At 48.5% G+C, this 12,183-nt stretch overlaps 1 protein-coding gene across 5 annotated transcripts in view; it reads right to left on the reverse strand.

The window, feature by feature from the left end:
* NCK2 (NCK adaptor protein 2) overlaps window positions 1-11,937 on the reverse strand; it is a 151,703-nt gene extending 139,766 nt beyond the window's left edge. The window contains exon 1 of one of the 5 annotated variants that reach the window (XM_033175567.1): window positions 10,907-11,208. Coding sequence is in view for 2 of the 5 variants with exons in the window: in XM_033175563.1 (XP_033031454.1) it covers window positions 10,907-11,714 (808 nt within the window). In the remaining 3 variants the exon portion in view is untranslated. Of the gene's footprint in view, window positions 1-10,906 lie in introns of all 5 variants that reach the window. The other 4 variants (XM_033175562.1, XM_033175561.1, XM_033175563.1 and 1 more) reach the window with 4 other exon arrangements.
* Window positions 11,938-12,183: the final 246 nt, after the last annotated feature.

Below are 12,183 nucleotides of genomic sequence, written 5' to 3' on the forward strand. Positions count from 1 at the left end.
GCATCCCACTAAATGTCAGTAGCACCCCACAGGCACGACAATGAAAAATATCTCCGAACATCACCAAATGTCCACGTGGGCAAAACTGCCCGAGCTGAGAACCACGAATTTATAGACGTGGGTTCGGATCTCAATTAAGTCTCTCAAAATACTAACATTTAAAAAGGTATTTGTGTACGTGCACAAGTAAATTGTTTCTACTTCCCAATCTAGTTCTAATAACTAATATGAATGAGAAGCAACATGTATGAATGTGCAGTGTGTTGAAAACATATTTTCTTCCTTACACATGGAACCCTCACCAACTGGAGGCATTCATGAAAGGAAAACCTACTTCTTATGGAAGACGGAATCGGCTGCACCCACTGGGATGTCTGAGGGATAAGGTGCTTGGCACAATCAAGTTAAGACGCAACCAATTCAACACTAGACACCTATTCTATAGGTGATAAATCAACTGAACTTTAGTTCTACTCAGCAAAGCTTCAAAACGAAAATCACAACAGCACGGTGTCTGACACTCTCCTCCTTTTTTAAAAAAGACGATAATGCCACGTTTCTTCATAGGCACCACCGGGTCTTGTCTACCGAATCATGTAAAACAGACCTAGTAAGGAAATTATGAAAAGGGAACTTAAGCAAGACAGATGGCTTAATTTAAGGGAAGAGAACCTTCTAAATCCAAGCTAGGAAGGTCCTAAGAAGACAGTAACAGAAGCACATAAGAAAAAGTCCTATGAGTGCAGTAACAAAGACAGATAGGAAACACACACACTTTGAGATAAATGGTGTTCAGGGCGGGAGAGACGGGATGAGGGGAGTCACACACAAAAAAGTGAGGGGAGAACCAGAAGAATGGAAAGAAAGAATGGAAATGGCCGGAAAGAAAAAAAAAATCTGTTTTTATAACCATCTTGCTAGATTCTGCTACCAAGGTTGTTTCATTTTTTTTTTTAATCATTTGATAAAAATTCACTCTTCACCTATACTAAATTTCCCGAAAACTCTCTCAAAATAACTCCCTGAATCCCTTGTTATTTTTTGGTCTCTTAAAAATACTCAGGCAGCTTGTGGTTTTTATGTCAATGTCTCCAAGTTGGCTTCCATCATGCAGAGCAGTTAAAAAAAAAAAAAAAAAGTTGTTGGGGAGGCTGTTTTCTTACCAATGCATCCCCACCCCCCACCTCCCACAGACGCACACAAACAGGAATACAAGCTTTTAAAGTGATTGTCCTTAAAATGAAGACAGCTGACGAGAGGGAAAGCGTGAAAGAGACAGCAACTGCTCTTCTCTCTTGTAGCCAGGCTCATAAGCGACATAATTAAAATATTTGTTGACTTGCAGACATCCTTAAATACTCAGTCAAACTTCTTAAGATATTAAACAGGCCGGGCGCGGCGGCTCAAGCCTGTAATCCCAGCACTTTGGGAGGCCGAGACGGGCGGATCACGAGGTCAGGAGATCGAGACCATCCTGGCTAACACTGTGAAACCCCGTCTCTACTAAAAAATACAAAAAACTAGCCGGGCGAGGTGGCGGGCGCCTGTAGTCCCATCTACTCGGGAGGCTGAGGCAGGAGAATGGCGTAAACCCGGGAGGCAGAGCTTGCAGTGAGCTGAGATCCGGCCACTGCACTCCAGCCTGGGCGACAGAGTGAGACTCCATCTCAAAGAAAAAAAAAAAAAAGATATTAAACAGAGACACAACCTTTAAGGAAAATCAAAGGAGACACTGATGGACTTTGTCTTCCAAGACGGGTATGGGCGTCTTTCTAGGCATCTCCCTGTGATGTCACCATCATCTAACTTACTTTTCACTTCCTGGCTGCCCCCATCATTGCTGGGAAATTAAGCATGTTTAAGTAAACAAATCTTTGCCACCACACATCCTGGAACCTGCTAGGCATAGAAGTGGCCACATGACAGGCAGTGTGACTGCAAATCTAAACCTGTGAGTTGAAAGAAACTGCCCAAGTTGCAGCCCCTCCAAAACTTGGAACATGCAGGAGCTTCTCCCAACAGAGATGCCAGACTCACAGTCCTGTCGCAGTCCCATCTGCTCCAGTGAGCACTGCTCAATCCTCTGATGGCCTCAATGGCCCTCCCAACACAAAAGGGTAGGTTCGAGAAGCTGGCACAGACAACTCACTTGGAAGAACAGCCAGTGTCAAAGTTCCCATCAGGACCTGTAGCAGCAGTCTCCCAAGAATCCGTACTTGGACTTGACCTGGCCTCTCTCATGACCTCAGAAGCAGATTTCAAACCCACCTTAGAATTCTTCCAGACCTTCCCAGATGTCATAAAAGCACAAAGGAAAAGGATTTAGTATGTCCTGCTACAAGGTTTTCAGCAAGAACCTACCTGCCTACCTTCACTTCAACAACAGCAACTCATTAAGGAAAAACGGCAGCAGCAAAAATGGCCTTGTGCAAGCTATTCCAACAGCACAAAGGTCCGGGGGCCACCTGGACGAGTGAGAAGACACACACTCCTGTTTTCTCAGCCCCCAGTGTGGAGAGACGAGGGTGGAGACTCACCACACAGCTACTGATAAAGAGGCACATCACCCAGGCATGTACGATGGCACCTACATGGCCACTTGAACTAATACACTGTGACTACAACAGAAAATACTCCCCCCCTCACCCAGTGCCACTGCAGTTCCCTCCAGCAGCGGTTCTCCCCAGAGGATGCTGGTGCTTCCTGCAGAGTTGGAGACGGGTTAACTCTCCAGCAGGTGGAGGACCACCAGCCTACGGAACACGGCAAGGGGGCTGAGGGAGAGAAGCAGTCAGGCCAATGGTGCCCAATGATGACCATCCAAGGCTTCCCTTCCTCCAAGGTGTCAGTTATCCATGATGTCCTTCCAAAGTCCAGGGCCTTCCCCAACCACCTGGCTGATAAGGGGTTCCCAGAATGAACCTGTATGCAAGCTCCACTCCCTATCAATGATTTTCCATCAATGTTTCTCAAATCTTACACCATAATAAAAGTTTATGGTTCTGTTTTATGTATTTTCAGATACATCTTAATGAAGGGATGGCAGCTAGCTTGGTCAAGAGTCTAGCTGTGGAACCTAAGACATGGCAGCCTCCCTTTCCTTAGCCATGAAGACACAAACAGAAAGTACCACACGCTCCGTTGGTGAGGACCCAGTGAGTTATTACGCAGAAAGTGCTTAGGACAGTGATTACAATGTGTGTTTGTGTTTGTCTGTGTCCACGTGTGTGAAGGAAGAAGTTAATGTTCACTTCAAAAATATATGATTTTAGCTTGTGCTTAATATTATCAGAAATATGAATACTCCAGATGGCTGGATAAAGAAAATAGACTACTATTCAGCCATAAAAAAAAGAATGAAATCATATCTTTTGCAGCAACACGGATGGAACTGGAGGCCATTATCCAGATGGAACCAGAGACTTGAAGGGTAATGGGGTGGGAAGGGCTGGATGATGAGAGATTACTCAATGGGTACAATGTATGTTATTTGAGTGATGGATACAATAAAGGCCCTGACTTACCCTTAGGCAATCTATGTAACAAAACAACACCTATACCCCATCACTGTCTAACAATGTCATTTTTCACCTTTCCTATGGTGCTGAACAAATTTTTTAAAAAGAAATGTGTTGAATACTGATATACAAAAATGTTATTTTACACTGGTAACTTCTAGAATGCAAAGCACATTTTTAAATATTTATAAAATGAACAAGGTATTTTGATGAACAGATATTCACTTTTAACTGAATCTGATTTTAGTGCTCTAAAACATCATGCACTGAGTGCCTGAAGTATGGCATTACTCCTTATATTTAAAAAGGTTACACTTTTCCCAGTAAAGCATAATCATAATTACAATTATAATTATTCTACATTGTTTTCACTTTGTCTCTTTAGCTATCTCAGCTTTGGAAAACAGACAGTAAATGAAGCTTAAATCATGAAAAGCGTATAGACCCACACTCTGCAACAAAGCTGCCACTAGTCGCATGTGGCCAAGGCCAATCAAAATGCAGCGAGAGGGAGCCTCTTAAAAGGTGCAGTAAATGTATATACTACATGCGGAATTTCAAAGCCCTCATACAAATAAAAGAATATGAATTATCTTATTAATTACATTTTATATTGATTACATACAGAGTTTATATATATTGGGCAAACTAAAATATATGATGAAAATGAATAACACTTGTTTCGTTGTACATTTTTAATGTGACTACCAGAACATCGTGATTACATCTGGGGCTTGCATTTGTGGTTCACACTGTATTTCAAGGGATCGGCACTGCTCTTGACAATCCATCAGTTCAAATGGCATTTGCAGGGAGAGAGTCCACATTAAAACACACATACACACCATTTTCTGCACTTAATCTCCCCTCCTCCCATGACAGAGAGCCGGGCCCACGCTCAATTCCATGCAAAGCTCTAGTGGGGTAGCCCCGCCATTACTGCACAGGCGAACCCTGAACCAGTCCCAATGGAGAGAGTCTTTAAAAACAAACTGATGATAAACTTAGTTTTGTTATCACAATTAGCAAACTGTCAGTGGGTGGCCACAGATGACTTGTAGCTCAGCATGTGTGTATATGGAGAAGGGAATATTTAGATGCTGGGAGAAACAGAGAGGGGGCCCAGTCGTGCAGGCCCATGACTGCCATGCTGGGGACTTGAGTCACTGACCTAAGGATGGTGGAGAGCCACCGTGTGCAGGTCGTGGCCAGACCTGACTGTCAGGGTGCAGTAACCCTGGGATGGATCGGCAGGAATGGTTAAAAAGCGGTTTTGATGTCCAAGGGAAGGAGAAAAAGGACAGCAGGGTTGAGATGTTAGATCTTTTGGAGGCAGAATCAACAGGGGTTGATAACTAGTTGGGGGCTGAGGGAGAATTCAAGGATAACCGAGTGAGTCAGTGATGGGGAATATAACTGAGAAGGCAGGTAGGTTGCAGGAGATGCTGCAAATGGTTTGGGATGGTGGAAAGGACCGGTAAGAACTTGGATAATTCCTATGCATTAATAAATGTGAATGAATGAGCAAACAAAGCATGAATGAACACACAGATCTGGAGCTAGAGGGAGGTCAGTCATGCAGGCATTGCTCCTGCCTTATGTCTGAACAAGGCAAACTGGCCTAGGTCAGAAACATTCCAGCCATGCTCGGGGTGCACCTCATCACAGTCATGCACATTCTGCTAAGGGATATTTGCTCATGTGGCAAAGACTGCACAATCACAGAGATGGCAGGCTCAGAGGGGACGGCCTCTCTATCCTGGCTGCCACTGGTCCTTCCTTTTGCATTGCTCTCTTCATCCAGGGTTCAGAAAAGACTTTCCTTTGCATATCACTGATATTTTATCATGGTCTCAATCAAAGACAAACCAACCCCCAAATAAGTGTCTACCTACCTAAGTTGAAGAGAAGCTTCCATAAATGAAATCGAGTCAAGATTTTTCTCTCTCTTCAATCACTCTACTTAAAACCTTTCCAGCCTTTGGAAGGCCAGCACCAAGGCTTGTTCCCTGTTTTGGGGTGCTACAACCAACATGTAAAGAGCTGACATTCCCTCCATACTTGTGACTACTCTAACCATCCCTGGTAGGTGTCCCCAAATAAACACAGATCCGAGATCTGGATGATGGGAGCACCAAGGTCTTCCTGAAAGCATCAGCCCTGTTGTAGAACCTAGACAGACACACTGGCAGGGGCTGAATTGTCCCCCCTAAATTCATATGGTGAAGCCCTCACCCCTAAGTGACTATATTTACAGACAGGACACTTCAGGAGGCAATTAAGGTTAAAAAAGGTCTTAAGGGTGGGGCCCTGATCCAATAGGACAGATGTCCTTATATGAGGAAGAGACACCAGACCTCTCTCTCAGTACGTTCACAGAAGGCAGGCTACGTGAGTGAGGACACAAGAAGACGAGACGGGAAGAGATCCTCAACAGAAACCAGCCCTGCCGGCCCCAGGGTCATGGACTTCCAGCCTCCAGAACTGTGAGAAAATAAATGTCTGCAGTTTCAGCCACCCATTCTGTTTGGTGTGTCTGTGTGTGTGTTTGTTTGTTTTTGAGATAGGGTCTCACGCTGTCACCCAGGCTGGAGTGCAGTGGCGCGATCTCCGCTCACTGCAACCTCCGCCTCCTGGGTTCAAGCAATTTGCGTGACTCGGCCTCCTGAGTAGCTGGGATTACAGCCGTGAGCCACTGCGCCTGGCCTCTGTGTTTTATTCTCTTAAGGCAGCTGGAGCTGACTAATACACGCCCTAAACAGGTATAAGCTCTCTCAACTTGAGGAGGCTTTCCAGGGTAATCCTGGCCCATAACCAGGATGTGAGGACAAGAGAGACTGACATTGCTCCTGCCGGCCTCCCCTCACACCGCTCAACCTCAGTCAACTCACACCCAGAATCTTCTCCGCCAATATCCATACACAGCTGCGACACAGCAAAGGCAGACACCCAAGGACACTGTGTTTCGTAAACTGCCCCAGGATAAAACAACTCTACCCAGCAACACGTGGGTGCTCCTCATGTACGGCCTGCAGAAGGACTTAACCCTAAATTCAAGTTCTGTCATCCCTAGTCTCCTACCTAGAAATGAGTGCCAGAACCAAGTGCGCCATGTTATTCTAACTCTTAAAATGATGGTGTATGTGAAGAGGACTTTGCAAATGATGAATGAGCGTGCATGCATTAGTACATGCCATTCTCTCATCATGGCATTTTAGGTCCTCACTAAGAATTGGGCAACAGGAGCACCCCACTTCACAAAACTGTCTCAAAAGAAGCAACTGCAATACTTAAAATTCTGAGTGCACCTGAAGCTTCTTTTCTTAAAAACACTACAAATACAATAGTAGAAAGAAGGGGTGACACAAATAACTAACTTACCAGGCCAGGATCACAAACACTCTGGCCAGCGTTTCGAATTCAGTTTGATATGAACAGACTAACCTACAAAAGTAAACCATTCAGCCAGCCCACCAGGTCATGCAGGTGGGTATGGGTCTGGCTTTGTTTTTGTTGTTGCCATTGTTGTTTTTAAATGTAGCTTCAGGACTACAAATGACTCATGTGACAGAAAATTTGCCAAATAGAGAGGCCAACAGACTAAATTCTCCCATTGTCTGAACATCCTGAGGTCAAAGCCTTCCAGTGTAGACAGAAGTTTCTGAGATTTACAAGAATGCTGGAGGTCTCTTACCACTCGAATCTCAGTGGGAGGCTAGAGCCCCAATACTGACAGGCTGGGAACTCAATATTCACATATTCAATAAGTATTTGTTGCACACCCATTGTGTATAAGTGGCAAGACCAGTCTGCCCCCAAGGGGTTCAGAATCTATTAAAGAAAAGATGAAGGCAAAAAACACCATAGGGCAGGGCATGGTGGCTCAGGTGTGTAATCCCAGTACTTTTGGAGGTCAAGGCAGGAGGCTCACTTGAGCCCAGGAGTTTGAGACCAGCCTTGGCGAAGCAGCAATACCCTGCCTCTACAAAAAAATGAAAATAAAAAAATTCACTGGGCATGGTGGTGCACACCTGTAGTCCCAGCTACTCGGAGGCTGAGGTAGGAAGATTGCCTGAACCCAGAAGCTCAAGGATGCAGTGAGCTGTGATCGTGCTACTGCACTCCAGCCTGGGTGACAGGGTAAGACCCTGCTTTAAAAAAAAAAAAAAAACTGTAGGAAAGAATATCACAGATGACAAATCAGGGATACAAAGAAAGTGCTGTGGAGGTTTAAAGATGATGCCATCCCCTCTAGTTTGGAGTTGATAAGCTGTGGGGAAGAAAAGAAATAAGAGATGACCCTTGGGATGAGTAAGAACTCAGGACACCGAGGCAACTCAGCCTGGTCAGGGACAGTGACACAGTGAGACATCACTGTGACACTGCTACCTCAATCAAAATAACTTTCATTTCCACAGTTTTGAGAAATAAGATTCTGGAGGTAGGAATGTATGTGCCAGTGCATGTGTGTGTGGATGTGTGTCACTGGGCAGAGGTAATACTTATTAATGTTCATTTACCTTTAGAAATAAACATACTTTGGGATATGTTCAAAGGAAAATGCAGGAAAAGAATAGAGTCTAATTTTTTAATTGTGCTACTAAATGGCCGAAAGAAATGCAAAACTATTTTTGCTTTAGCTGTATACTTTTGATAACTCATTAAAAGGCTATCATGACCTTCTTCTGAGTTGCCTTAACTCAGGCATGGAAGAACACACATGAAATCACGTTTTAGCTTAGGCCCTTTGAAAACGTGCCGTCAAGTATTTCCATCACTCATTTTAGGAAAGAGAAACCATTTGGAAGTGCCACTTGCCATCCCTCTGGATGGGAAAACTAATTTCCTAAGCCTCTGAAGTGAATTGTAGGGAGTTTCCAGTTCACTTGTGAAAACAGTTTTCCCAAACATCGCTCATCATCCTCCCCTGTAGTTCCGGCAAGCAATTTTGGGCTCTTCAGCCATTAAGACTCATTTTTAATGTCAGAGAATGAATTCCACAAGCCTTGTCTCCCCCAGTGCACATGGCAAGCCAGTCTGAGCAGTTAGAAAAACGGGTGTCCCATAGCGCAGCACAGCCTGCTCTAGCCAGGGCAAATTAAGCTAGTGCAACTGATCAAGTAAAGGACTCCAGTGCATTCTGCGCCATTCGCGGAGTCTTAGGGCATTTTAAAAGGTTATCTAGTCTGTGCACATGCAAGGAAGATTTCCGGAGTATTTAAAATGGATGATAGTGCATTTCTCAAATATAGTACTGTGTACATAAGATCTGCTGTTTGTTGGAAAAGCTAAATAACCCAAAATGTAAATGACAGAGCCTGGGAATATGTCAGGGTCAAATAGAGCAGGGATGAAGGAGATTTAAGTATGCGGCGCCTCCTAAGCAAAACACAAAGCCTGAAAACTGAGCACAGCCACCTGCAAGGCACCTTCAGCGAGCCCCACGGTTAACCGGGTCAGTTTCTCCACAAGTGGACAGAGGGGCTTATGCAGCAGCCAACTCTTCCTGATGGTAATTTGTGACCCAATTTCATCCAGTGTTTCATGATCAATCCCCCTGAATGTTTATGAAGCAGGAAAGCAGCTCAGAATCCAGGAGAGGCCTCCCGGACAGGAAGTGGGCCAGGCACCTCCACAGCTTCCTATGCCTAAAGTTCTCCATTTCAGCCTCAAGTAGCCGCTAGAAGGCCACTAAGATTCCGCCACCTTCTCCAATCAAAACTACATCTAACCAAACTCCAGGGGAGAATATACTGAGGTAGGATTTTCCCTTGTGTTCACTTCTTCACAAGCAGGGTTAACACTTGCTTCTCAGGAAATCCCTGTTCCAAATATCAAAAAACCTCCATGTCTAGCCCAATCTCCAGGTGAAGTCAATTTCTTCTCCATGTGTCCGATGACTGCCATTCTCTTTACATAAAACTCGCATAGGCTTGAATCCTGTTACTAATTCACCTGCTTATCTATGAAGCTTGGAAAATGAATTGAGGGAGTGTTCACAAGCACAGTTCCGTTTCGGTAAGTTAAAGCAGCCCAGGTCAATTTCATTTTCAGTCACTTTTGAGACTTGATAACTACATCTAAAACAGAGGCATGAAAAACACCCTGAATCACTTTCATTCCTACACAAAATCCCTTCTGAGAAGCGGGGACTGGGCCTGGGCCAGGAAGGGACTCCCGTACCTGTGGGTCCCACCAAGCCACGCCCACCGGCCTCTCAGGGTTGTTCCCTTCTGGGTCGAGGGATGGAGCTGGCCCCTGCGATATTTTAGGCCCCCTCCTGCCCACACTGGGGCCTGCTCATCCCATCATGCATATGCAAACTTGGCAGAAGCGGCCTTAAACCTGTTGGCAAAATAAACAAAGCCAAATAAAGAGGAATCTGCCAACCTGAATTGTGAGAAGTGACCAAGGCCGACTCCACGACTCCACGCACGCTCGGCTTTGTCCCTGAAGCTGCTACAAAACTAGTTGAAGTCAGGTGCCTGGGGTCCACCAGCCAATGACCCCTAGCATCCAGCGCAGACCTTCACAGAGATCCTTATTGTCTACAAATTACAGCGTTTTACAAATTAAACCCCTCCCCACAATGCCAAGCTAACTGTGCTCATAAGGGAGTTACCGTCCATGCCTTAAAACTCACACATCAAATTTTTCCAAAACCACTGGGTGATTAAATCGCCCTGAAAAAAACCGAGAGGGCCGAGCGATTGTGAGAAACTTTGGTTCAGGTGGCTGTAAGAGTCCTGTAAATCTGGGGCAAGGCGCACAGCCTGAAGCCGGGCACAAAAGCTCCCTTCGCCGAAGCGAGGACCTCCTTTATGCGATGTGACAGCAGCTTTGTACGCGATCATAAATAGTTGTAATAAACACAGTTAAGTTCTCCCGGCCGATCGCGGCCTCCCCGGTCCCTGCGCCGGGGCCCTGCGATCCGCAGCTATTCTTCCCCGGCACACGCGCCCTGGCGACCCTGGCCACCGCACGGTCCCACGCTAGCCCCGAGCTCCGTGCCGGCCGCCCGCCCGCAGGCCAGGCGTAGCCTGCGCACCCGGGGGTCTCCAGTCCCTGGGCCCCGCCGCCGGGCCCCCTGCCCTGATCCCCGCCCGCGCCCTTGGCTGGCGTCCCCGCCCCTGCGCCGGCCCCCGATGGTGGGGGTTGAGGATGGGAAGGCGGGCAGGAAGGTGCCGAGCCAGGAGATGCCCGGCAGCCCGCGGTCGGGGGCGCCCAGGCCGCGGCGGGGCCGAGAGTACCGGTGGGGCGCGGAGGGGACCCGCTCTCCCCGCCCCTTCCCGGGCGCACCCCGGCCCGCGAGCCCCGCCGCGCTCCCAACTCCGCCCAACGACCCCAAGTTTGTGGCCCCCGCCCCGCGCCCGCCTGGTCGTGCTTACCTCGCCGTGGGCCGCCAGAGGAGCCGGAGGGCAGCGGCGCGGGTCCCGGGGCGGCGGCCGCGCTGCGCCCGCCCAGACGCCGCTCTTTGTCTGCGCCGCTCCCTCCTCCCGCCGCCGGGCGGACGCTGCCGGCCCGGGCGGACCCCGCCGGCCCGGGCGCCGCGAGCCTCCCGGCAGCCGAGCCCTCCCCTCCGCCCGTCGCCCGCTTGGCCGCACGGCTCCGGCCTGACGATCCCCGCGGCGGCGGCGGCGGCGGCGGCTGCGACCCTCCCCCGGCGCGCAGCGCCCGCCTCCTCCGCGCTCTTCCTCCTCCTCCCGCGCTCCTCCCCGGCAGCGCCGTGACGCCGCCCAGGGGCCGGCCCAGGCCCAGGCACGCGGGGCGGGGACCCGAGACCCACCTGGGGCGCCCCCCGGCGCCGCCAGGCTCCGCGCCCGGGTCCCGGTACGGGCGCGGGTATAGCGCGGGGCTGCGGGACGCTCCGCTCTGGAGGCGCAGCACTGGCCCGGCGCCGGGGACAGGAAAGGGTCCCCACGCCCGAAATTGCGCGCGGGCGGTGGGGGGCAGGCTGGGGTGGGTGGGGAGGAGAGTGAAAACATAGGCTGCAACTTCCAGGCTGGGATGACTGCCGGGTGGGCTTTGCGTCCTCTTTTTTGTTTGTTTGATGTCCTTATCGCGAAGCTGTAGTTGCTGGGCAGCCGCCCCCCTCCCGGAAGCATTCCCACGGCACTCAGCTAAGCAGGCCTTGTGTCCATCAGAAAAGTGACTTAAATAAAATGTCACTTCCTCCTTGTAATTGCTTGTGGGCATTTTTATTTATTTGCCTTGCATCTATTTACTTTCCCAACCAGGCATGTTTTTAGTCCATCATCCCTGTCCGAGGCACTTCCTAAAAGGACAAGAAACTCGACCTCTGTTGCCTCCCAGGCATCCAGGCCAGCCCCAGCCAGTGGAATCCTGGTTGCACACCCATGGGGACAGAATCCGAAGAGGAGCTGCCCGAATGTGCCCCGAGAAGGAGTGTCGCTAATGATGGGACCGTTCAGCTCACCCAGCCTCAAGTTGTGGCTAGCCTATAAACAAACTTGGAAGATTAAAACCCAAGAGCAAGGGGAAAGACGCAAGTTTCCCTTTCACAGACACATGCATCCGGATGTCTTTTCTCCTCCCCATGTGGTTTCCCAAAGGAAATCCTAATATTCAAATGATTCTGATTTCCTGGCAGGATAGCCTGCATCCATGTTAATGAGATTCTCTCTTAGGCTGCTGGTCTCTGCTT

This window comes from Trachypithecus francoisi, unplaced genomic scaffold (genome assembly GCF_009764315.1).
Source record: "Trachypithecus francoisi isolate TF-2019V2 unplaced genomic scaffold, Tfra_2.0 Lachesis_group17, whole genome shotgun sequence".
Classification (NCBI taxonomy): domain Eukaryota; kingdom Metazoa; phylum Chordata; class Mammalia; order Primates; family Cercopithecidae; genus Trachypithecus; species Trachypithecus francoisi.